This window comes from Pan paniscus, chromosome 10 (genome assembly GCF_029289425.2).
Source record: "Pan paniscus chromosome 10, NHGRI_mPanPan1-v2.0_pri, whole genome shotgun sequence".
In the NCBI taxonomy this organism is placed as follows: Eukaryota; Metazoa; Chordata; class Mammalia; order Primates; family Hominidae; genus Pan; species Pan paniscus.
The window spans coordinates 5453412-5479493 of NC_073259.2; the positions used below are offsets into that span (position 1 = coordinate 5453412).

Below are 26082 nucleotides of genomic sequence, written 5' to 3' on the forward strand. Positions count from 1 at the left end.
CTCACAGCTACCTTTTATTCAACATGTCCTGTGTGCCAGCTCCATGCTGGTCCTCATAGACATCATCTCCAAGCCCACAACAGCCCCGCGAGGTACAGCCATTATTATCTCTTTACTGACAGGACACCAATGCCCGAGACGCAGTGACTCGCCCAACATCACAGCGCTGGGGAGAGGTGCCGCTGCACCTGATCCCCACTCTGCTCACCTGTGTGGCAACTTCCTGAGAACCCTCACCCAGACCTGCCTGGCACCTTGAGTCCTTATGACCACATTCCAAGATCCTCCAAAGCTGATCTCAAGCCATGCTGGACCCGGGGCCAGCAGCCAGCATGCACACTCCAGGCTCTCTCGAGAATTGACCCAGCCAGGGAGGGGCTGGCCCCGTCCCCCGAGGCGTGCTTGGTCGTGTTCACCAGCGTTCCATCAGTCAAGGCCTGAAGCCTTGGTGAGGGAGTCGAGCAGCTGGAAGTAACTATACTTGAGATCGTATTCCATGTCATACCAGAAATTCACTGTGGGAAGAACGGGGATCTGAGCATGAAGATCCCTCTTCTGACCTAGAGCCTCCCAAGCCTCCCCCCAGAGGCCCTGCTGGACCTTGGCAGGGCCTGTCCCCAGGCGGCCTGGGCAACTCCTCACCTGCGATGCAGCCCTGGGACTGCTGGACGTGGTGGAACCACAGAGCCGGCAGACAGAGCATCTCACCAGCCCGCACCGTGCAGCGAAGGGCCTGGGCCTGACTGTAACTAGGGTACCGTGCTAGGTCTGGCACCAAGGGGTCCAGTGGGATCCAGGGCACCTGGGAACACATCAGATGCCAGGGAGCAGCCCCCCAGACCCCCCAGGACTTCAGGCTCTGTCCCTTCCAAAGGTCAACACCACAGGCCCTGCTTGGCTCAGCACTGAAAGGCCTCAGACTCAGGGACTTTTCAGAGCAAGGTGCCACCTCCCCAGATCTTTTGTGCCTGCTCTTCAGAGCCAGGCTTCTGCCCTTCTCCCTCCCTAGAGCCCAAGAACAGGACAGACACCTTCTCCATGGCCTCTTCATCCACCACCTTAAAGGCGCCCTCTTCAGTTAGCTGGTAGGTTGCCGGTGTGTACAGCTCTGGAGCCCAAGGGAGAAGGGTGTGGGGGAATTGCAAACAGCCTGGAACTTGCCAGACCCTCCTCCACCCCAGCCAGCCCTGGGCAGGGGCAAGGGGATCAGGGGCCCTGGTGCACTGGGGATGCCACAGCCACACCTCAGGCCTGGGAACTGGCCTCCCAGGCTCTTGCTGCCTCCCTCCCCCTTGGGCCAGCTATTCCCCAGCCCCTCCCTGCAGGCCACAAGCCCTACCATAGGGGATGAAGGGCAGGTCGCTGGGCGGATGGAACAGGAAATGCTTCTCTCCTGAGACCACGCAGTAGAGGTTCTCATAGTGGTCCTTGTGCACTGCCAACAGAAAGAAGGCCCGGGGGCAGGGTATGGAGGGCAGGGGCACGGGAGGAGGCAAACCATCATGCTGAGAGCCCTGCACCCCAAGACGGCCTATGACAAAAGAGAAGCACGCACAGAGCCAGTGGGCTGGAGATGCCAGGGGTTCTGATGGGCATTCTGGAACTCTGCCTACCAGGGACCTGATGCTCACCAGGCCCTGGACTCCTCTTCAACAAGAGGGGAAGTTCTCCTACACTTACCCCCTGGCCCAGCGGGCCTTCATGGAGGTTTCTTTGGGTCTAGAAGAAACAATGCACCCGCCCCCAATGCCATGGGTCCATTCCCCGACCTCAGCTGTCAGGAGAAACCCTCTGTGGTGCCCGAGTCCTAGAAGCCAAAAGAAATCTTAGAGAACAGCCCAACCTCCACCCAGGGCCATCCCTCCACTCCTGGCCTCGTCTTCCCTCCCTCTGCCCCAACCTGCTCCTTCCCCACCTTTGTATTCCCCTTACACCTACAAGAAGTCACCGCAGCCGCCTCCTCCAGCCAGAAGTTCACAGCATCGGGCATCTTTCCTGCAGGGCAGAAGGCAGAGAGCAAGTTAGGAAGGCCAGGCTGGGGAAAGCTGCCATCCAGTGATGCCAGAGCCAAAACCTGTCTGAGCACAGATAAATCCCAAGAAAGGGGTCAGGGAGAAGAGGCAGAGGTTGGGAAATCTTGGGGAAGGGGTCCTCCCTCCCTGGGGCAGAAGGAAGGACAACAATCTTTGGCAGTTCATCTATGATTAAGTCAAGGCCTGGGAATGTATTTAGTGAGCTGCACCAGATGCTGACAGGACCAAGCCCATAGGCCAGGTCATCACCTAAGGGCAAACAGGCTGACCCCCCTCCTTCCCATATCTTCCCTGTCCAGGGCCAGGACCACCCCACCTCCACTCACCCAGGGCTTCAGAGGCCCAGGGCACATGGGATTCCAGATCAGGCAGCAGCTGGGGCAGCTTGGTGGGCAGGTTGGCGCACTGCTTCTGCACATAGAGGACTCCAGGGTGCTGGGCCCGGCCCTCCAGCACATCCAGCATGAAGCTCAGGGGCAGGCGGCACTCAGCTGGCATCATGAAGCGATCCCCTCTCACGGCATCCGCGTAACCATCCAGGGTCACGGCCACACTCACCTCTGTGGAGCCCACTGTGGCTCTAGAGGAATGGACACTCAGCCCATGCCCAGATGCCAGTAATCACTGCTCACACCTGACCCCAGGGCAGCTCCCACCTGAAATAGGGGAGGGACCACTTCTGGAGGGCCGGCCAGTGCTGCAGAGCGTTGCGGATGATGCACGGCCTGTTGGGGCAGACCCAGTCCCGGTAGAAGTGGAGCGGAGTTGGGGGTTTGTCCAGGTAGGGCACAGCAAGAGGCACGCAGAGCTCTGAGAGAAAGAAGAAGACAGGGGATGGAAGGGCTGATGTCTGCAGCACCCAGTCCCTGCCCAAGAGATGCCCTCCCTGGAAAGGCCGCGCTGTGTCACTGGGAAATGCTCGTTGGTGACCAAAGGACCCTGGACAACCAGTAATAGAAAGATGAGGACAGAAAAATGAAAGCAGAAAGCATCACGCACACACACCCGCATGGGCCCTGACCGTCCACGGGGCCAGAGGCTGCTACCCACCCCATAAGCCAAATCCCCTGTGGGGCTGTGTCTCCACAGTGGACCCTATGCCTTTCCACCCTGGAGAGGCCAGCCTCCTAGCATCTACCAGGAAAGGCCACCATGGAAGTGGCATTGGGAGCTCCAGAATGAGTAAGGCTGAGGCCCCATGGCCACGGGCTATTCTGGGTGTTGTGTGGCTCTGGGAAGCCCCCTTTAACAGTGACATTTACTGAGCACCAGGAATGTGCTCAGCACTTGGCTTGGCTAATCTGGGGCTATCAGGGATGACACAATCATCATCTTAAGAAATTTACAACCTTCTTACCCGGGAAGACAAACTACCAGATGACACCAATGGAGGAAAAGGAAGGGCTTGGCTATGGTTTGGGTCCTGCTAAACAGCATCACCATCTCCAGACACCCAGGGCCACCACGTACACTTCGGCAGGCTGCGTGGTGTGCCGCCTGCTCAGGGGTCTACAGTGGCCCTGTGTCACCTCTAATCAAAATCTTTTTGACTCAGCTTTCTCCTTCACTCCCGTCATCCTACTGGTTGGCTCTGAGTCCTGTTGATTCTGTCTCCTATGTCTCTCAAACCCACCGTCTCCTCTCCTCCGCTGGCATCCACATTCCAGCTACCTCCTTTGGGTCCTCACTCAAATATCACATTGATAAGACTTCCTTCTCTGACTATACTTTCTAAATTTATAATCTGTCCCCCTGCCGCAAATCTTTATATCCCTTTCCGTATTTTTTCTCGTTAGCATTCATCACCATCTGACATGCTATATATTTTAGGGCTAGACGTGGTGGCTCATGTCTGTAATCCCAGCACTTTGGGAGGCAGAGGCAGGAGGATTGCTGAGGCCGGGAGGTCAAGACCAGCCTTGGCAACGTAGGGAGACCCCATCTCTACAAAAAAATTAAAAATTAACTGGACATGGTGGCATGCACCTATACTCCTAGCTACGCTAGAGGCTGAAGCCAGAGGATCACCTGAGTCCAAGAGGTAGAGGCTGCAATGAGCTATCATCGTGCCACTGCACTCCAGCCTGGGAGACAGAGCAAGACTTTATCTAAAAATATATATATATATATATATTTCACCTACATAAACTGTTTATCATTCTTTCACCCTTGCTAGAATGTGAACTCCACAAGGGCAGAGACACTTGTCTGTTCACTGATGCACCCCTGGGACCTAGAACAGTACCTAGCACACAGCATGTGCTCAGCAAGTATTTGCCTAATGTTGAATAAAAGTCTCCAGTATCCTGGCTGGATGGCTGCAGTAGTGAACTAGCTGGTTTCTCTGGCTTAATTCCACTCCCTCCCAAAGCATTCATCATCATAGCCCCAGTCATCTTCTGAAAATACAATCTCATATTGTCATACCCCTAGTAACAAATGCCTCGATGGCTTACCACTGCTCCTTAGAGAATGCTGCCTGCCTTGGCACGCACGACCAGGCCCAACCTACTCTTCCAGTCTGATTTCCTGTCTCGTGCCTGCCCTTGCCACACACCCTCTATTCAGGTGGTACCTTTGTTCCAGCTGCTCACTCAGACTGGAGTGTCTTTCTGCTGGTTTTTATAAAGTGTACAGGGCTTCGCTTTGCTACATTCATGCTCTAGGTCGAGCCAGAAGGCCGTGGTTCCCATTTGGAGGTTACCACATGCTGCTCCAAATGGTCCCAGCACTGATGTTCACCTCTGAGGTTACGCTGCACCTCTCACAGCAACACCATGCCAGTCACCTTTACTTTCTGATCAGTTGGAAAGTGAATGTTCTTAGATCAAATATTGTAACTGAGTGAGAAGACCCCACTGGGCCCAGGAATACTGGAAAGAGTTGGTGTGCCTGCTTGCTTCCCTGGCTAGAGGCAAGATGGCACCCATCCAGGAGATATGGAATCCAGGAGACAGCAAAGTGGCAAAGGCCTTCCCAGTCACGCCAGCCCATCCAAGCAGTCACCTTGAGAGACGGGGTGGTCTGGGGCTCAGTACATCTTCCTATTGTACTCGCTGAGATTAAGAGACAGGGTCTTGCTCTGTTGCCCAGGCTGAAGTGCAGTGACGCAATAATAGCTCACCGCAGCCATAAACTGTCACGGGATCTTTGGGGTGTTGCTTTACCAGCTGGAAACCTCTGTGGCCAGTGATGCCTTCGCCTGTTTTGCTCGGGCTCATTGGGCCCACTCGGCCCTGCAGGCTGCGCTCAGCTCATGCTACCGGCCTGGATCCCACACCTGCCAAGGGCGAGTGGGGAAGCGAGGGGTGTGTGAGCGAATGAGTGTGGGGTTTGGCCACTGCGCACAGCTAGGCATGTGGGCTGCGGTGGGGCAGGCAGCTTCAGGTGCCAACACAGGCGCTGGTTTCCTGCAAGGCTGCAGCTAGACCAGGTGTACCATAAGCAGCTTCCACAGCTGACACTGGGAAGCATGGTGGTGCCTGGAAGCTTGCAGATACCAGGAACCGCAGAGCCCTAAAAAGGGTGTCAGAACCCCAGCTTGGGGAGCTCCTGGGTCTGGACTCCCCAAAGGGCCGCAGCTCTTCTTTCCTTCTGGTCACCCACAATGTGGCGAGCAAGACGCATGGTTCAGCCCTCTTCATGTTACAGCTCTTTTAGCCCCGCCACTCAGCAGGTCCCAATTCTTGTCCTGCATCCAAGAAGAATGAGGTACACACAGACAAGCAGAGGGTAAACAAGACAAAGAGGAGCTTTACTGAGCCATAGAATAGCTCAGAGGAGACCCACAGTGGGCAGCTCCTCTCCACAGCCAGGGTGTCCCAACGAGTGTTCAGCTCTCAGCAAAGAGGATAGCTCCTCTCTCTGCAGGCAGCTAGTCCTGTTGAGTGTTCAGCTCAGCAGAGCTTTGTTCCAGCTGCTCACTCAGACTGGAGTGTCTTTCTGCTGGTTTTTATAAAGTGTACAGGGCTTCGCTTTGCTACATTCATGCTCTAGGTAGAGCCAAAAGGCCGTGGTTTCCATTTGGTGGTTACCACATCCTGCTCCAAATGGTCCCGGCACTGATGTTCACCTCTGAGGTCACACTGCATCTCTCACGGCCACACCATGCCAGTCACCTTTACTTTCTGATCAGTTGGAAAGTGAATGTTCTTAGATCAAATATTGTAACTGAGTGAGAAGACCCCACTGGGCCCAGGAATACTGGAAAAGAAAGAGCTGGCATGCCTGCTTGCTTCCCTGGCTAGAGTAGCTCCTCTCTGTGGGCAGGTTGTCCTGTCATCTCTCCAGCTCTCAGCAGAGAGGGCAGCTCTCCTCCCCGCAGCTGGTCGTCCCATCGTCTCTTCTGGTCTGGCTGAGTCAGGGGCTTTTTATGGGTCTCACAGGGGAGGACGTACATGCCTATTGGTCCATGGGCAGCCATGGGTGGGCCGGAAAAAGCACCAAAAGTTCCCATTCCGGTCCATGGAACCGGCAGCCCAGCCCCCAGGCTTCAGGCCTTCCCTGGCTTGAAGGTCGGGCTTCACCGGGACCCGCCACCTTCCACCCAGGAACCTGTCTGCCTCTTGCCACCATTCAAGGCACCCAAGCTGTTTGTGCCAAGGGGTGCCTGCAGGCCAGCACTGAGCTGCCCCCAGCCCCTCTTGGCCTCCCTCCCATGCTCGTTGGCACCCAAAGGCCAGAGGGGGCCAAGGAGGCAGGGGGCTGGTGTGTCAGCACTGCAACAGCACCCAGGCTCGGCCTCAACTTTGCTCCATGATCTGATCAGGTGCTGACAGTGGGGAGAAGCCAGACAGCAGGATCAGGCACTTCCAAGCCTGCGGCAGCAGGAAGAGGCCTTCCTGGGTCCCCAAAAGTGCAGACATGCCTGGGTCCACAGCTGCAGCTTGGGAGGCTGCAGCTGCAACTAGGAGGGTGGGGCTCCTGCCTGCTCCTGGCTCCCAAGAGCACAGGGGTGCCTGAGTTGCAGTCCTGGCTTGGGTGGCTGTAATTGCGCCTAGGGAGCTCCCACTCCACCAACTTGGAAGGGGTGGGGCTCCCACTTGTCCCCAGTTCCCGCCAGCTCTGTGGAACATGTGGCCCCAGCTGCCTCTCCTCTTTGCATTTTCCCCACAGCGGCGGTGGGCAAGGTGCATATGGCATGGCAGCTCTGACCACCCCAAACAAATGAGCCTAGTAGTCCTGTGTTCCGGAAACAGTGAAGAAGCCAGTTTGCAGGAGCAGGGTCTTTGTGCACATGTGTGAGTATTTTTGTACTCACAAGTACAAGTCCCTACAAGTCCCAGTTGCACATTTGGCAGGGTGCTCGCAGGCTTCTGGGATGTGGCAGGGAGCGAGGTTCAGGCTGCAGCAGAGGGTCTGGGCTTAGGAGCAGGTCCTGCCCAGCCATGTGAGGGTGGGGGTGGTGCAGTCAGCTGCCTCGGGGATGCAGGGAACAGGGGACTCACTACCACCACTGCTGCTCCCAGAGCCGCTTCTGCTGCCCGACTTGTGCCTCCCCACTGCAGCCAGCATGATGACAGCATCTGCTTCAAACTGCCCGCCACTGTCATCAAAACTACTGGACTCAAACAATCCTCTTGCCTCAGGAGGTGGGACTACAGGCACATGCCACCACACGATGGTGTCTCACTATGTTGCCCACGCTGGTCTTGAACTCCTGGCCTCAAGAGATGCCTCCCACCTTGGTCTCCTGAAGTGCTAGGATTACAGGCGTGAGTACTGCACACAGCCTGGGATTCTGAAAATACATGGAAACTGCCATTTTTTCACCCTTTGGACTTCTGCAATTAGGGATTTGTTTTACTTGCTCACCATTTCCTTCAGAGAATGGCTGCTTTCCTCTCCTGGGGCTTCCAAGTGAGAAAATTTCAAAAGGGATCCAAACAATTGCTTTGACCCCATAACTCTGCTAAGAATTTAACAAGGCCGGGAGCAGTGGCTTATGTGTTCCATGGTGTTCCAAAACTTTGGAATGCTGAGGTGGAAGGACTGTTTGAGGAATCTGAGACCAGCCTTGTCTCTACTAAAATTCAAAAAAATTAGCCAGGCGTGGTGGCGCATGCCTGTAGTCTCAGCTACTTCCAGGTGCTGAAGCAGGAGGATCTCTTGAACCTGGGAGGTCGAGGTGCAGCGAGCTATGATCGTGCCACTGCACTCCAGCCTGTGTGACACAGTAAGACCCTGTCTCAAAAAATATAAAGAATTTAACCAACAAACATACTCACACATGTGCAGAAGACGCTGCTCCTGCAGACTGGCTTCTTCACTGTTTCCTAAACACATCAGGCACACTCCCACAGAGGGCTTTGCCTGCACTTACCTTCTAACCTACTTCTTCTACTCTACAATGTACTCATTCAGTACACCTGTGGTTAATTGTCCACCTTCTCACTTAGAATGTAACAGGACATAGACTGTAAAAGACAGATTTGTTTTGTTCAGTGATGTATCTCAAACACACTGAACAGAGCCTGGCACACAGAGATGCTGAATAAGTATTTGTTAAATCAATCCTCAAAGTATTCGTTGGAGCATTATTGAAAACAACGGATTGGACATGACCTAAATGACTAAGTGAATACAGCACTAGCACACAGACGTGAAAAAGACTGAGGTAGAGGAATGTGAAATGATCTCCAAGATACAAGGTGCAGAAGAGTGTGTTTAGCAAGCTACTATTTGTACAAAAAAAGGGTAAAAAGTCGTGTGTGCACGGATATAAACAATCTTTCTGTAAGAATGCAAACTGGGGCTGGGAGGGAACCTTGCTTCATTTACATTGCGCACCATTGTATATTACATACCCATCACATACACATGAGCCTGTGTTGCTGTTCAGTGGTAAGAAATCATTTAAAAACAGAAAAAAGAAGGCAGGAGGGAAGAGAGAAAGAAAGAAAAGGAATAAAAACCAAGCAGGGGAAGAGCCAGGGACCATTTGGTCAGCCTGCAATCCTCCCAAAGAGCGACACGGGAGTTGAGGTCGGAGGCGGCGCACGTGGGGGAGGAATCCGACCACCACCTGTGTGCCTTCCATGAGCTTTCAACAAGGGCAACAGCAGGCTGCTCAAGACTGTAGGAAACACAGGGCTTCGCCGCGACCACGGTCAAGACGGCACCGGGCCTTGGGAATAACGTGAACAGAATCACCCAGGAAGCCGCGGGAGCGCGCGAACACGGGAGAAGGGAAGCAGGTTGCCACAGAAGAGCAACCCGAGCGGGGCCTCAGGGCAGTCGCACACACGAGGTTCCGAGCCCCCGGTGTCAGCGGCATCCCAGGGCCCCTCCCGTGTTCGGAAATCGCCGCAGCCTGTGGGAGAGCCACTCACCCCTCGCAGCGGCCGGGAATTCTCGTAACTCGCTCCGCGCGGCTTCCAAAGACCCCTCCGCCATGGCTGCGTCAGCGCCGGCCGAGACCCCGCCTTTCCCCGACGCCCCGCCGCAGGCCACACCCCCAGCACTCGCCCCGCCCTTCCAGAGGCACCCGCCGCAGGCCACACCCCCAGCACTCGCCCCGCCCTCCCCGGAGTCCCCGCCGCAGGCCACACCCCCAGCACTCGCCCCGCCCTCCCCGACGCCCCGCCGCAGGCCACACCCCCAGCACTCGCCCCGCCCTTCCAGAGGCACCCACCGCAGGCCACACCCCCAGCACTCGCCCCGCCCTCCCCGCCGCAGGCCACACCCCCAGACCCTCGCCCCGCCCTTCCAGAGGCACCCGCCGCAGGCCACACCCCCAGCACCCCGCCCCGTCCTGCCCCTGGACACACACCGAGTTCTGCCACCGAAGCGGTGGAGCGACTGGCAGCGCCCGCTTCGGCCTGCCCCACTGGCCGGCATCCCAGGGTTAACAAACAATTGTGTTTATTGACAAGTTCATACATCAGTACAAACGGGCACGTTAAAAACAGCCCCCCCGCCCCATGCAGCCGAGGATGAGGCGGGAAGCGCCGCGACCTGCACAAAGTATAAAAGTTATAAATAAGGGGCTTTCAAAACAGGGCGGGGGCAAACCTGGAGTGGGGCGGCGGTTGCCGGTGGCCTCAGACATGCAGAAGGGGACGGGGCGCCGGCCGGGCCACGAGGCCCCCCACCCACATGGGGCAGAGGGCAGGAAAAGGGCGGCCACATTCTCACAAACTTCTGGCGAAGGGTAGCTGCCTCCTCGTGAAGGACCTGGCCCAGAGGGCGAACCTGAGTCCCACCTGCGGTGGGCGCGGCTGGTGTGGGAAGTCGGGGCACAGCAGGCACGGGCCCGCCCCCGGCGCCGCGGGAGTTCCAGGGCCATGCGGGTGGCGATGCTAGAGGAGTGGGGAAGGGCCAGGTTTGGAGCAGCTCAAGCGCACTCAGGCTGGTGCCCCGGAGCTGGGAACCTTTTGTAACCCTTTTTCTTTTTTTCTTTTTTTTTTTTGAGATGGCGTGTAGCTTTGTCACCTAGGTTGGAGTGCAATGGCGCGATCTCGGCTCACTGCAACCTCCACCTCCACCTCCAGGGTTCAAGCGATTCTCCTGCCTAAACCTCCCGAGTAGCTGGGATTACAGGCGCCCACCACCACGCCCAGCTAATTTTTTTATTTTTAGTAGAGACAGGGTTTCACCATGTTGGCCAGGCTGATCTCGATCACCTGACCTCGTGATCCACCCGCCTCGGCCTCCCAAAGTGCTGGGATTACAGGCTTGAGCCACCACACCTGGCCCGGAACACATTTCTTTATAAGCCTCTGCCTATGGTGCAGCAGGGCGGGTGAAGGGGCTCTCGTGGCCTGAAGCTGTGGTAAAGCTGCTCTGACTTACCTGCAGCAGAGGGGAGCAGTAGGGCCCAGAAAAACCTTTCCTCAACTCTTCAACTGCCTCACAACATGGTCCCACTCTACCTCCTAGGGTCCCCTATCTCCTTTCCCTCACCCCTAATTACTGCCCTTTTACATTCTAACTTATCCCCTCACCTCTGCCACTTACCTGTCCCATCTACCACTTTTCTAGTGTCTCCTTTGGCCCCAGCACCTCCCTCCTCTCAAACTCCAGTATCCAGCACACCCGTGGGTGCCCAGCACTGCCTTTGAGGAGGCTCCTTCTACCTAAACCAGGTGTCCTATGGGCCATCTCATATCAGCTAGGCTGTGGACACCAAGAATCCAGAATCTGGGTTCACTTAGTGTACTGCACCCCTTTTCTGCTCCCTGATAGGTGTTCCACATAAGCCAGGGTGGTGAAGCTGAGGCAGGATGTGAGGAAACCAGGCACACAGCAGCCAGCCGGATACTCTGGCAACCAACACTCAACGGCGTGCTGTGCAGGTAGGTGTGTGTGTGTACATGTGTGCACGTGCATGCGTGTGATCTCATCTGTGGCTGAGGTCCTCAGGAGGTAGGCCAGCGCCCTGTAAACGAGGGATGTTCCAACACAGGCTTCTGACTAAGCATCATTCAGGATGCAGGGAGAAGGTGGCCTCTGGGCTCCAGCAGCCGGCTGGGGTCCAGGGTGGAGGACAGGGAAGAACAAGGGGCTGAGGAAAGGAGGCCAGAGCTTCATGTTTGCCCAGGTGAGGGCTTACTGTCCTGCAGCAACGTCCCACAGCTGGCTCAAGTTCTGGCCAGGAGAGTAAGGGGTCACAGGGAAATACAATGCTGGGCCCCTCTTGGAGGGAGAATGGGAGTGGAATGTGCGGGCTCAGGTCCAAATACCAACTCAAGTCTCCTGATGGCTGGGGACACCCTGGAGGGCCAGATGGCTCGGCCTTTCTGAGCTGCCAGGTATTGGGGAAAACCACCCTGCTCTGGCAGCCAGGGGAGTGCAGCTGGTGTGAGAGGGGAAGTGCAGGTAGAGGTGAAGGCCCGCAGTTGGCTGACGGGCACTGAATACCACATCACCTCTCACCTCGACCCCAGAGTACCCTGTGTATGCTCCACCACAGGGAGCTAATCCCTGCAGTAATTTCAAATGGCCTCTAAGAGAGGGCCAGCCCTTCCCAGATTCCTAGATGGAGCAGGCTGCCCTCCTACCTCTCACAGCACCAAGATGACAAAGACCCAAGACCTGTCCCTGCCACTGGAGGGGCTGTGGAGGCAGGAGTTCCAAGGAAGTGAGGCAACAGTCAGGGAAATAAATTAATAAATACAGGCCCCCCACGAGGAGCGGCTGGGAAGGCTGCTTTGCCTCTGAACACTGCTCCCTGCTTTCCACTCCAAGCAGCCCCACAGGTTTTGGTGAGGGGCAGAGGGGCTGCAGTTTGGAATCGCTGGGGCATTCATTCACTTGGGACAGGCTTCCAGAACTCAGAGTTTGCATTCCATACGCCGTTCCACGGCTCAAAGCAACAGTTCCGAGTATTGCTCCAGCAGGGCCTGTGTCTGCTCGGCTCCCACAGCCCCAGGGCTGCTGCCTGGGCTGGACAGCACTGCCCCAGCCACAGCTTCCAGCTCCTGTCGCACCGAAGAGAAGGTGTCTCTGAGGAGCTGGGCAATCCGACTTTGCTCTGCTGAGGGCATCTTGCAGCCAGCCACCTGAAACAGCACCCCCAGAAGCGAGGTGGAGGAGCCTGTCAACAGACATATAAAAGGGAGGGGCCCCACCTGGGTCCAGCCTGCCTCAGAAGGGACTAGCTGGGAACTCTACCCGCCAAGATCAGCATGTATGGCCAGGGAACATGGGATGCAGGCAGACTCTGGGGGTGACGCCCAAGGAGGAACCCATTGGATTGCAGAACCGTCTACATCTTATAAGCAACTCCTTATGACAACTCCGGCAGAATCTGCTTCTCTTTCAAAGTTTGGGCCTTCTTGGACTGTCCCCTATGTCTAAGGGGGCCAAATAATTCATGGATATGAAAAAGGATGCCATTAATAATTACACTGGGACAACGACATAAACTGGGATTGTCCTGAGCCAACTAGGAGGTGTGGTCTCTTCAGGCCTCACCTCCTGAGGGACGTCTCCAGCTCTTAACCAGAAATGACCGCAGGTGCCCGGTACAAGAGGCTAGCCTGGCCTCTAACCCCCTCACCTATGCTGCCCAAGATGTTCTTGAGTGTGCCATCCTGTCAGCACAAGAGCCTTAGCATACTGTTCTGGACATGGTTATCCGAAACACCCAGCACTACTGACGTGCCTGCCCTCCTGCCGGGGGGCACCTAACACCCACCGAGTGGTAGAGCCGCACTGCCTGGCGCACGCTGCCGCGGAGCTCTGCCACCAGCTGCTCACACTGCTCCAGGCTCACCGCTGGCTCTGAAAGAGGGATACAGCTCAGTGAGGCCCAGCATGTAGCCCTTTCAGGCCTCCGCACCCAAGACACTCAGAGCGGGACAGACCTAGCCCTCAGCAGTGCACCCCCCACTTGCCCTCAGTCCCTTCCTCTTGGCTTCTCTTCCAACGGCCTCCCCAACACCACACAAACAAGGTCCAGAGGAGACAGCCAGCCCCAAGTTCAGAAGCCACTGAATGGGCAAGTGAGTCACAAGGAAATCATGAAGGTCAGCAGGAGGGTCTCACCATCAGGGGTGTGACTTACGGACCTGCGACAGGAGCAGACAGGACAAGAAACACCAGAAGCTGTACCCACAGAAATGGGATGGAGCCAGACAGCGGCCAACAGAGAGGGGAGAGTAAGGATGGGGCAGGAGATGAGAGCTGGGGAGCTGTGCACACCTGAGTCCTGGCTCAGGGCTGCCCCTGGCTTGGTGCATTCCATGGGGTTGGGAGTCTTCTCAGGGGGTGGGGGCTGCAAGTTTTCAGGGCCTTGGAAGAGGCTGCTGACTGACAGTGGCTGGGCACAGGGGCTGCTAGGCCCAGGATGAGCCTGGCACTCTGTCCTAGGCTTGGGAGTGGTGCCCTCCCCCAAACAGGCCCATCGCTCAGTTGTACTGTGAGCTTTTCCTAGGCCCACTGGGAAGCCAGGCTTTTCTGCCTCACCAGGGGCCCGGCCTTTGGTGACAGGAGAGAATGCAGCCAGGGTAGGATGGTCAGGCAGTGGTTTGGGGATGTCCAGGACCAGGTGAGCCCGGCTTGGCAGGGCCAGCTTGCTGAGTGGTGAGACTCGGATGGGGGCATGAGCTTGAGGTTCAGCCACCAGGCCCAGGTTCTCCCCAACAGAGATACTGCGGGATATCTTGGCCATGGAACTGGTGGTGGGGTTCTGATAGGAGTGAGGCCGAGACGGACGGCCATCAGCTGGGGGCAAGGAGCCCAGACCATCCTGAGCTTCGATCTCCCGAGACAGCAGTGCGCCTGGTGAAGGGGCCTGCAGACTGGCCTCATGTCTTTCTGCAAAGGAGACAGAGGTATACACAGGTCAGGTGTTGAGGAAGGCATCCCAGGTGCCAACACCCAATCCCGAAGAGCTGCTGTTCCCCTCCACATGCCCATTAAGGGACACCTAGTGGCCAGCACAGTGGCACATCAGGGCCACACCAGGCCCTCCCTCCTCCAGCATGTACATGTGTTCCATACACCCTGCACCCTGGCACTGAGCCCATCAGGCTCCTCACCCTGTGGCACCAGACTGTGCACAGACTGGGCCTTCTGGAGTCTAGAAAAGGGGCTGGCTGTGGCCACTCTCTTGGGAGCCCAGCTGCTGTCAGGGTTGAGACGGCATCGTGGCAACAGCACAGAGGCTGCCTGCTGGGGGCTGGGGTTGCCAGAGGACGGTTCCACCTCCGGGGGTGCTCCAGGGGGATTGGCACCATTGCCTCTCGGCTGCTCACCAGATGCCTGTGGCACCTGGGCTGTTCTCGACATCAGTGCCAGGCTTGAGGAGGACGGGGATGGTTTCCTACAGGGAGGAAATGTGGGAGAAGGCCCAGAGAAGGCTCAATGCTCCTCCCTGCCAAAATGGCGAGAAACTCATAGCACCAGGGCACTAGGAGAGAACCAGCACAAAGCCAGATAGGGCTGGGGAAAGGCCAGTTAGCCCAAAACCGGGACTGCAAAACACCCCGCGCATGGAGAGACAAAACACTGGAGAGGAGAGGGCAGCAGCCCTGGGAGGCCAGGAGAGCCAGAGCTGCTGCTGGGGGGTAGGGGGCCTCTGTACCTGAGTGGGCAGGTCTGTACTTGCAACAGGAATCGTGAAGATACTCCGAGACTCTGACCTCTCTGGGACCTGCACTGGGGCCCCTACCAAGGTCAGAGAAATCATGAATTGGGGCAAAAACCAAGCCCTTGCCCCAGATTTTGCCTCCTTGAGACCCCCAGCCACAGCCTATACCCTGGGACCCTCCTCTCAGGTAGGCAAGGAGGGGAGAAGGGCACATTGCAGGCACTAAATGCTGGCCCTCTGACCACACCTGGAGCAGCTCCACTGGCCAGAGTCTCAAAGTGCTGTTTTAGAAACTGCTCCTGGTCTGGAGTCTGGGGGCTGCCCTCCTGTAGCCCATAGGGGCCCATGCCTCCCTCCTCTTCTTCCTTTTCTTCATCGCCCTCAGCTGGCTCTTCAAGGTCTGAGGAGATGCCATCCACACTGAGGGGCTCCGTGCTCTCAGAGTCTGGGTGTGGGGAGGGGAGAGAGGCATCGCACTGCACCCATCTGTTGCCAGAGCCTCCCCACCCACCTCCAGGCCCCACCCCCCATGGCCCCTCCCTCCAGGCTACAGCCTCACCTTCAGTGGGGTGCTCTGGGCTGGAAAGGCAGCTGCTGCTGTAATCCACAGAGCAGGCACTGTCAGGGCTGTGCTTTTCTGAGCTCCTGCTGCCTGGGTACACTCTTCCCAGAGTTCCCCGGGCTGGAGCCTGCACTTGGAACTCACTGTCAGGATTCCAGCAGGGAGAAGAAAAGGCAGTGAGCAGGGGTAGGCAGCAGCCCCGCTGGACTCCTGCCTGTGATCAGGGTGAGGGATGAGGCAGTGGTGAGCTGGAAGGAAAGCCCTGAGTATCCTGGGGGCCAACCCTCCCTCGACTAAAGAACACTCATAGGGAGGGGAAGACGGGGGCACAAGGTCTGGCTAGGGCAGGATCCTTGCCTGGTATCCATGGTGGGATTGTCACTCGGCTCCGGGTAGACAATACCATCTTCAATGGGTGCAGGTTCCAGATCTTGGGCAAAGACCCCTTCCTCTTGTGACAATTATCGGATAATATGGGGATAGGAACAAGGTTGGGAAGCCTGAGGCCGAGGGGGCTTTTCATTCTGGGAACACACAAAGGGATGTTAACAGAGCAGAGGTGACAGATGCGGCAGTGGTAGCTGGGGGGTCAGCCCTGAGTATCCTGGGGGCCAACCCTCCCCTTGGAGAAGAGGTGGAGGTGAGTAAGGATGCAGTGTGCACTCATTCAAGGGGAAGCTGAAGGACAGACATCGAGAAGCCAGACTGGGCTCCAGTTGCTGATGTGAGCTTCTGGATGAACTGTATTAGCACTCTGGGCTGCCAACCTCCAGCTACCACTTAATACCAAGAGTCCTCCAAGAAACCCAGCCCAGGGCAAAGGCCACTTTTGCCTCTCTACCCCAACCCCTCCCCTGCCTATCCTGATGACCAAACCATACAGCCCAGCCACCCCCATCCTGGCTTTGCAGTTCAGGTTACCCATGTGCCACAGGGGCAGAGCAAGCATAGCTGGACCAGTGCTCAGGTCCCAGCTGGTGGCAAAGGCTGCCTAAGGCCCCTTGGAACTCTCTAGAGAGCTGGGAGAAAGCAGGCTCACCTGGCTAGTGAGTGAAGTCTCAAGGGCCTGCTGCCCATGCTTCCTGGGACCAGATGGGATGATGGCCAGCGAGTCCTGGCTAGGGTCCTGCAGGCTTGGGGCCAGTGTTTCCAGCTGCCGCAGATCCAGCATGGATCTAACGCTCAGTTCCACACCTGGCTGAACCCAGCGCCCTCTTCTTCTGGGTCCTGGGTTGGCTGCAGGAGCTGGGTCCAGGAACCCCACGGACTCCTGTGCCTGGTGGGAGGTAGGGGGTGGGGGAGGAGTAACAACAACCACACAGTCAGATCAACAAATATCCACATATCCCTTACTATGTGCCTGGCACACTACACATGCTAGCTTACTTCATCCTCACAGCAACCTTTTGAAATGGGCACTAGTATCATCCTTGTTTTACAGATGAGGAGACTGAAGCACAGGGGGCTTAAGTGACCAGTCTGCGTCCCACAGACAGTAAGTGGCCTGCAGGTTAGTCTGGCTCCAGAGTTCATGCTCTTAGCTGCATTCCGCATCCTCTGGCACAGGAACCCCTAGTCTCAGCCTTCACCTGGTATCGTGGATGCCTCAGAGCTGGGGGTCTCTAAAAGTCTCCTACTCTGAGGACAGCCCCAGCAGCAACCACTTACTACCAAGAGTCCCCCAAGAAACCCAGCCCAGGGCAAAGGCCACTTCTGCCTGTCTACCCCAACCACTCCTTTTGCCTCTCTACCCCAATCACTCCAATAGCTGGGGGCCCCAAAGTCCCTTCACAGCACCAAGGACAAACCTATAGCCCAGGCCTGAGACCCCTGGCCCGGTCAGGGTGCTCCAGAGACACCACAGCATCATCACTCTGTGAAACTGTTGCTGACAACGGAAGGTACTGGTGCTTGGGAACTTGCTCTGAACACTTTGATCCCCCTTTGGCCACCCCAGGGCAGTCGCTGAGTTATGGGTCCCCTCATGGCCTTTTCCCTCTAACTATTCTGGAAGTTCTCCGCTTACCTCCTAACCGGGGTCTTTAGAACTGTTTCTCCAGATCTCCGCTCTTTGGATCCTTGATTTCCTGCATTTTAGTTCTAACTATCTGGCTTAGGGGTCCTTTGTCCTCTCCACCTTGAGCTCTTCTCTGATGATATTTACTTCCAGGCACCAGGCAGCTGAACAAGTGCCCCACCTCCCCAGTGCTGACTAACCCTGTGCTCCATCCACCCCAACTGGTCCACAGGAAGGAAATACCTGGGCTTTCTTCACCCCGCACCCAGGACCGGCCCAGCTGCTTCAACTTCCCCGACAAGGCCTTCCTTGGACACAGGAGTGCAGCATGTGGGCAGACCCCATGCCCCAGTACCCTACCAGGCCCAGAGAGCCCTGTTCTCACAGCTCCCTTTGCCTCCTCTAACCTTGGAAGAACATTTTAACAATGGCGACTCACCCGACTCATCTCCCAGTGGGACAGGCTTCGGGGCAAGGCTGGGCTGGGGACCGAGGCTAGACAGAAACAGGCAGTCAGAGGAAGTGTCTCCTGCCCCCCCGCCCCCACCCAACCCTGGAACCCTGGCCCCATCAGCCCATACCCTGTGTGGCCACAATGATGCCTCAGTTTCCTCAGCTCACACTGCTCTCACCCCACAGTCTCAGAAAAACCATATCTAGCCATCATACCAACTAGGACCTGTCTGCCCCCACACCCAACTTCCACAGACCCAGTGCCTTCTTGGTACTCTTGGCAAGGACGGGCAGTGCTGGAAGTTCTTCAGTCCCCTCATCTTCTCCCTCCTTGTCACTGTCTGATGAGAGAGCCGGTCCAGGAGACAGCATTGATGGGGCCTGGTGCCTGAGTCCGAGACAAGGAAGGGCATGGGGAGAGGAGACTCAATAGGGGGAGAGGAGGCTCAATGGGGGAAGAAGGAAGAGGAGACTCAATGAGGGGAAGATGAGACTCAATAGGGGGAGAGGAGACTCAACAGGGGGAAGAGGCTGACATCATGGATCCTTGTGTGAGAGGTAAGGTCTTGGGAGACAGAATTGCTGAATGGCAGGCCCAAAGCATGGAGGAAGTGCAGTGAGGTCCCAGCAAGCCATCTGCACACCCACCCATCACTTGCCCACATTCTGTTCTCACCGGTTGGGTCCAGAAGCCCTTTGGGGAGAGGATGGTCCTTGCTGCTTGCCGCCCCGCTGACGCTGGCGCAACTCGGCCAGACGCTGCCTCATGCTGACGGTCATCTCAGAGCTCAGGCGCCACACAAATATGCAGCTGGGGTAAAGCCACACAGTTGGCTGAAGGAGGGGCAGGTAGAATGGCTAGCGCCATTCGTTCCCCTTATCCATGGACGTGTATCAATTACTTGCACTTAGTTCAGAATCTTTAGCCACTCCATGTTCATGGTTATTTCATTTATTCAATGTAGTAACATGTTTAAACCTCTCCCGTCCTGGAAAAAAAAAGTCCTACATTTAACCCTATCTCCCTCTTTAGCTTAAAGTCATCTGTAATCTTCCTTGCCATTTATTTACTCCATGTCCCAGGTTGAACAGTATCCACATGCCCCCAAAAATTCATGTTCTCCCTAGGAATCTTAGAATGTGACTTTATTTGGAAATAGGGTTGTTGCAGATGTAATTAGTTAGGAGTGGACCCTTAATCCACTATGACTGGTGTCGGTGTCCTTAGAAGAATAGAGGAAATGCAGAGGCACACGCAGAGAGGAGGCCATGTGATGATGGGGGCAGAAACTGGGGTGATGCATCTACAAGCCAAGGAATGTCAGGGCTTGCAGGAAACCCCAGAAGCGAATGGAAAGGCATGGAGCAGATTCTTCGTAGCATCTTCAGAGAGAGCATGGTGCTGCCAACACCTCGTTTTGAACTTCTAGCTTCCAAAACTGTGAGAGAAAAAATTTCTGTTGTTTTAACAAGACACCCAGTTTCTGGTATTTTGTGACAGCAGACCTAGAAACTGAATATACCCTTTAAACCACCACTGTTTTCCTTTTGGTTCCAAGATTCTTTCGTATATGACCTGCGAGAGCCAAATCCAGTCTTTATTTGGCCTCTCTGGAGCACGTGCAACTCATTTATTCCTTATTGATGCTTCTCCCCCACATCCTTCTTGGCCTCTTTCATTGCTTCCTAATCTCACAGCCAGCTACCACATACTGGAGTCCCTGGGTTCATCACCACCTTTTCCCACTCTGTTCATGCTCCACCGCAATCTCATCCAAATACCAGCTCTCCTCCCACCACCATGCTGATGATTCCCCAAGCCCTCTGGCCTAAGCCTCTCTCCTGAGATCTACTTTGAGTTCCCCACTGCCTCCTGGACATTTCCACCTAGAACTTGTACAAGCACTTCAAAAACTACATGGCTAAAATGGAAGTCATGGTCTAGAAGCCTCCTTCCCAAATAAACCTGCTTTTCCTCCTGTAACCTGCATGTCAATGAGAGGCTTCACGTTCACACAGGGGCATAAGCCAGACACCTGGCATCTTCTTGGGCTTCTCCTCTGCACCCTTGGCCGTGGTCACTGAAGCCAAAGGACTCTGCCCATAAGGGTTTGGGGAATGTATCCTCTGCATCCCTGCTGCAGCTGCTTCAGCTCAGCCTCTTACCACCTCTTGTGGCTAGCGGAGACCTCCACTACACCAGACTTTCATGCTGCTCTGGGAGCACTTTCTTATACCACCTTGTTTTAAGCCATTCCCCTGCTTCGAATGCTTCAGGGTTTCCTGGTCACCTGCAGGATGCTGTCCTTAGCATTCCTCCACTTGGAATAACAACGCCTTGTAGCATCTGGCTTTCAGGAGTTTAGAGTGGAGGGGCTCTGCATTCAACTCCAGGACCTACCACATACTTGGTGCATGGCCCTGGGCAACATACTTACTCTCTCTGTGCCTCAGATTCCTCATCTGAAAATGGGGATAATAATAGTACCTACCTCATAGGGTTGTTGTAAAGATTAAATGAGCGAATATGTTCAGAGTACCCGGAACTGTGTCCAGCATGTCGTAAGTGGGCACTAAATATTAACTGCTGTTGCTTTTAAGTATTACCTTTCCCCACTCATTTCTGTACATCTTCCCATGTGCGTTGTTTTCCAGCTGATCAGAACACTCTTCCATCTTAGAAGAAAAAAAAAGAAGCCCCACCTGTGTTCCCCTGGCTCTTGGCCTTGACACACACTGTCTGGAATACCTTTCCAACCACCTCTCACCCCATGCTCCCTATGAACATACTTCGACTCATCTTTTCTAACCTAAGTACCCTCCCCTGCAGTCAAGCATGCTCTCCACTGAGCCTTCGTAAGGACCTTGTGCTCACCTCTATTGCAGCACAGATCACACTGCATTATAAAGGACCATCTCCTGTCTCTCTGTCCATCTTTCAGAGTTTGCTGTATTGATCTTAGTGATGTCAGCACGTGGCACTCAGCTAGACAAAGAAAGCAGGCTCAATAAAGGCTGGTAGAATTAAGTAAAGAATTGTATAAAGGCATTAAATAGAGATGGGGTACAAATATGTCCCAGGCTGCCTGGGATAGTCCTGGTTTAGGCCATGGTCCTGATATAATTACTAACAACACCCTCTTTCACTGTCAAAAATATCTCCTTTGGACAATACATTATAAGGTCACTCTAGGTATTAGAGCTGTGATTCTCACCCTATCAGGCCCAATTTTCTCTTTGCTTAACAGCTATTTTAGAATACCCTATGCACTATCTTTAAATGGGATTGATAGGCAATAGAAACTGCCAATAACAGAATTTCAAAAAAACCAATGTAATACCCTAAATAGAATGCTAAATGGAAAATGAAGAAGATTTTTTAAAAAGTAGCTTAAACTAAAATTATGTGTGCAGTATTTTGATGTGTAAATGCTTAGGTCTTACACTTCTGGCCAAGATGGAGTAACAGAGACCAAAATTACTTTCTGACCTAAAACAACAAAAATACTGGACAAAATATATGAAACTATGGCCCTCAAGCAACAAAGGGAATCAATCACTGGAATCAAGCATCAAAAGGCAGTGATCCTCAAGAAATGAGAAACAAATGAGGCTAGCCCCACAATTGACCTCCCAAACACCTTAGAAAACTTTCCAGGCCACAGCACAGGAAGAAAGAATGCAGATGGAGCTCAGAGATCTTCCTGAGTTGAGAGGACAGAACTGTGAGTCTGGGAAGGCCAATGTGGCTAGAATTCATAGGGCAGAATATTGAGGAGGAGAGGGCTGTACAGAGACAGAGCTCTGGAAATCTGAAGATAATACTTACCCTCCTTGACTGTTTAACAGAGTAGTGATCAGAGTATGCAGGTATGAAAATCGCCTGAGAGGCTGGACCCGGTGGCTCGCACCTGCAATCCCAGCACCTTGGGAGGCTGAGGTGGGTGGATCACAAGGTCAGGAGATAGAGACCATCCTGGCAAACATGGTGAAACCCCATCTCTACTAAAAATACAAAAATTACCTGGGTGTGGTGACACACGCCTCTAGTCCCAGCTACTCAGGAGGCTGAGGCAGGAGAATCTCTTGAACCTGGGAGGCAGTGGTTGCAGTCACCCGAGATCCAGCAAAGCATGGGCAACAGAGCAAGACTCAGTCTCAAAAAAAAAAAAAGAAAGAAAAAAGAAAACTGTCTGAGAATGGAAAAAGAATCATCCACAAAGAGAGCCAGCCCCTCTTCCCTCCTGGCTCTTGGGACCCCGATCGCAAGGTGGGGAGGCACCTCGTGAGGCGGAGACTGAGAGCGAGCTCCTCTTCCCCCCCGGCTCTTAGGACCCCCATCGCAGGAAGGGGAGGCACCCCCCGCGAGGCGGGGACTGAGAGACAGCCCCTCTTCCCCTACTGGCTCTTAGAACCCCCATCACAGGAAGGGGAAGCACCCCCCGCGAAGTGGTGACTGAGAGCCAGCCCCTCTTCCCCCACTGGCCCTTAGGACCCCCATCGCAGGGGGGGAGGCACCCCCAGTGAGGCGGGGTCTCAGAGCCAGCCCCTCTTCCCCCACTGGCCCTAAGGACACCCATCGCAGGGGGGGAGGCACCCCCAGCGAGGCGGGGTCTCAGAGCCAGCCCCTCTTCCCCCACTGGCCCTTAGGACCCCCATCGCAGGGGGAGGAGGCACCCCTAGCAAGGCGGGGTCTCAGAGCCAGCCCCTCTTCCCCCACTGGCTCTTAGGACCCCCATCGCAGTGGTGGGAGGCACCCCCAGCGAGGCACGGTCTCAGAGCCAGCCCCTCTTCCCCCATTGGCTCTTAGGACCCCCATTGCAGTGGGGGGAGGCACCCCCGCGAGGCGGGGACTGAGAGCCAGCCCCTCTTCCCCCGCTGGCTCTGAGGATCCTCCGTGAACTCACAGCCTCTTTACCATATTGTGAGTAATATCATCTCCCCCTCTGGAGATTATGAACTCTTTCACAGACGGGTGTACACCCTCGGTGTACAGAGGGTGTACACCCGTCTGTATTGGGAGTAATATCCTCTTCCTCCCTGAATATGAAGAACAGTATCACAGGGGTGTTTCTGCTCCCTGCGATATCGCGTGTCATATCCTCCTCTCCCACGTTGCAATTAGAAGGAATATCAGTGGGGGCGTGCCCACCTGCAGGGAAAAGAAAGAGAGATCAGACTGTCACTGTGTCCATGTAGAAAGGAAAGACATAAGAGACTCCATTTTCAAAAAGACCTGTCCTTTAAACAATTGCTTTGCTGAGATGTTGTTAATTTGTAGTTTTGCCCTAGCCGCTTGGCCCCAGGCACTTTGACCCACCCTGGAGCTCACAAAAACATGTGTTATATAAAATCAAAGTTTAAGGGATGTAGGGCTGTGCAGGACGTGCCTTGTTAACAAAATGTTTATCAGCAGTATACTTGGTAAAAGTCATCGCCATTCTCTAGTCTCAATAAACCGGGGACAAAAACATGGAAATATCTACACCGCTATCTGAATAAACATGGAAATATCTACACCGATATCTGTATAAACATGGAAATATCTACACCGCTATCTGTATAAACATGGAAATATCTACACTGCTACCTGTATGAACATGGAAATATCTACACCGCTAGATGTATAAACATGGAAATATCTACACCGCTATCTGTATAAACATGGAAATATCTACACCGCTATCTGTATATACATGGAAATATCTACACCGTTACCTGTACGAACATGGAAATATCTACAACGCTGTCTGTATAAACATGGAAATGACTACAAAGCTACCTGTATAAACATCGAAATATCTACACCGCTATCTGTACAAACATGGAAATATCTACACCGCTATCTGCATAAACATGCATATATCTACACCGCTATCTGTATAAACATGGAAATATCTACACTGCTATCTGTATAAACATGAAAATAACTACACCGCTATCTGTATAAACATGGAAATATCTACACTGCTATCTGTATGAACATGGAAATATCTACACCGCTATCTCTATGAACATGGAAATATCTACTCCGCTATCTGCATAAACATGGAAATATCTACACCGCTATCTATACAAACATGGAAACATCTGCACCACTACATGTATAAACATCGCAATATCTACACCGCTATCTGTATAAACATCAAAATATCTACACCGCTATCTGTATAAACATGGAAATATCTACACCGCTGTTTATATAAACCTGGAAATAACTACACCACTACCTGTATAAACATCAAAATATCTACACCGCTATCTGTATAAACATCAAAATATCTCCACCGCAATCTGCATAAACATGGAAATATCTACACCGCTATCTGTATAAACATGGAAATATCTACACCGCCACTGGTATAAACATGGAAATATCTACACCGCTACCTATATGAACATGGAAATAACTACACCGCTATCTGTTTAAACATGGAAATATCTACACCGCTATCTGTATGAACATGGGAATAACTACACCGCTATCTGTATAGACATGGAAATATCTACATCGCTATCTGTATAAACATGGAAATATCTACACGGCTATCTGTATATACATGGAAATATCTACACTGCTACCTGTATAAACATGGAAATATCTGCATCGATATCTGTATAAACATGGAAATAACTACACCGCTACCTGTATAAAAATCGAAATATCTACACCGCTATCTGTATAAACATGGAAATATCTACATCGCTATCTGTATAAACATGAAAATAACTACACCGCTCTCTGTATAGACATGGAAATATATACACCGCTATCTGTATGAACATGGAAATATCTACCCCGCTATCTGTATAAACATGGAAATATCTACACCGCAATCTATATGAACATGGAAATATCTACTCCACTACCTGTATAAACATGGAAATATCTCCACCGCTATCTGTATAAACATGGAAACATCTACACCGCTACCTGTATAAACATCGAAACATCTACACCACTATCTGTATAAACATGGAAATATCTACACCGCAACCAGTATAAACATGGAAATATCTACAACGCAGTCAGTATAAACATGGAAATAACTACACCGCTACCTGTATAAACATCGAAGTACCTACACCGCTATCTGTATAAACATCGAAATATCTACACCGCTATCTGTATAAACATGGAAATATCTACACCGCTGTCTGTATAAACATCAAAATATCTACACGGCTATCTGTATAAACATGGAAATATCTACACGGCTGTATGTATAAACATGAAAATATCTACACCGCTACCTGTATAAACTTCAAAATATCTACACCGCTATCTGTATAAACATCGAAATATCTACACCGCTATCTGTATAAACATGGAAATATCTACACCGCTACCTGTATAAACAGGGAAATATCCACACCGCTACCTGTATAAACATGGAAATAACTACACCGCTATCGGTATAAACATGGAAAAATCTACACCACTACCTGCGTAAACATGGAAATATCTACACCGCTGTCAGTATAAACATGAAAATATCTACACCGCTTTCTGTATAAACATGGAAATATATACACCGCTATCTATAAGAACAAGGAAATACCTACACCGCTAACTGTATGAACATGGTAATATCTACTCCGCTATCTGTATAAACATGGAAATATCTACACCGCTATCTGTATGAACATGGAAATACCAACACAGCTATCTGCATGAACATGGAAATATCTACTCTGCTATCTGTATAAACATCGAAATATCTACACCGCTATCTGTATAAACATGGAAACATCTACACCGCTACCTGCATAAACATGGAAACATCTACACCACCAGCTGTATAAACATGGAAATATCTACACAGCTGAATGTATAAATATGGAAATATCTACACCGCTACCTGTATAAACATGAAAATATCTACACCACTACCTGTATAAACATGGAAATATCTACACAGCTATCTGTTTAAACATGGAAATATCTACACCGCTATCTGTATAAACATGGGAATAACTA

At 53.2% G+C, this 26082-nt stretch overlaps 2 protein-coding genes and 1 pseudogene across 11 annotated transcripts in view; all 3 read right to left on the reverse strand.

The window, feature by feature from the left end:
• Nucleotide 1: 1 nt before the first annotated feature.
• On the reverse strand, nt 2–9467 carry LOC134728401 (bifunctional peptidase and (3S)-lysyl hydroxylase JMJD7-like). Of its 2 annotated transcripts, XM_063593250.1 has the most exons (9): nt 9365–9450; nt 9058–9159; nt 2690–2843; nt 2360–2605; nt 1939–1995; nt 1340–1435; nt 1032–1108; nt 643–802; nt 2–515 (listed from the first exon to the last, which is right to left on the reverse strand). In XM_063593250.1, exons 2-9 carry the CDS (start codon nt 9070–9072, stop codon nt 427–429), a joined length of 894 nt encoding a protein of 297 aa, XP_063449320.1. In that variant the 5' UTR covers nt 9073–9159; nt 9365–9450; the 3' UTR covers nt 2–426. The 2 variants fall into 2 exon arrangements, with proteins under 2 accessions (XP_063449320.1, XP_063449319.1); XM_063593249.1 differs by lacking the exon at nt 9058–9159 and having other exon boundaries at nt 2360–2613; nt 9365–9467.
• A 412-nt stretch (nt 9468–9879) lies between these two features.
• LOC117978038 (mitogen-activated protein kinase-binding protein 1-like) lies at nt 9880–20777 on the reverse strand (annotated as a pseudogene).
• Nucleotides 19227–26082, reverse strand: part of LOC117975334 (WAS protein family homolog 2) — a 40169-nt gene continuing 33313 nt past the window's right edge. For 8 of the 9 annotated variants that reach the window (XM_055095207.2, XM_034935052.3, XM_063593247.1 and 5 more), the window contains 5 exons: nt 22126–23253; nt 21931–22036; nt 20977–21087; nt 20709–20777; nt 19227–19540 (listed from right to left, as the gene is read on the reverse strand). The gene's annotated coding sequence lies outside the window, so the exon portion shown is untranslated. The remainder of the gene's footprint in view (nt 19541–20708; nt 20778–20976; nt 21088–21930; nt 22037–22125; nt 23254–26082) is intronic. The other variant, XM_034935047.3, reaches the window with a different exon arrangement.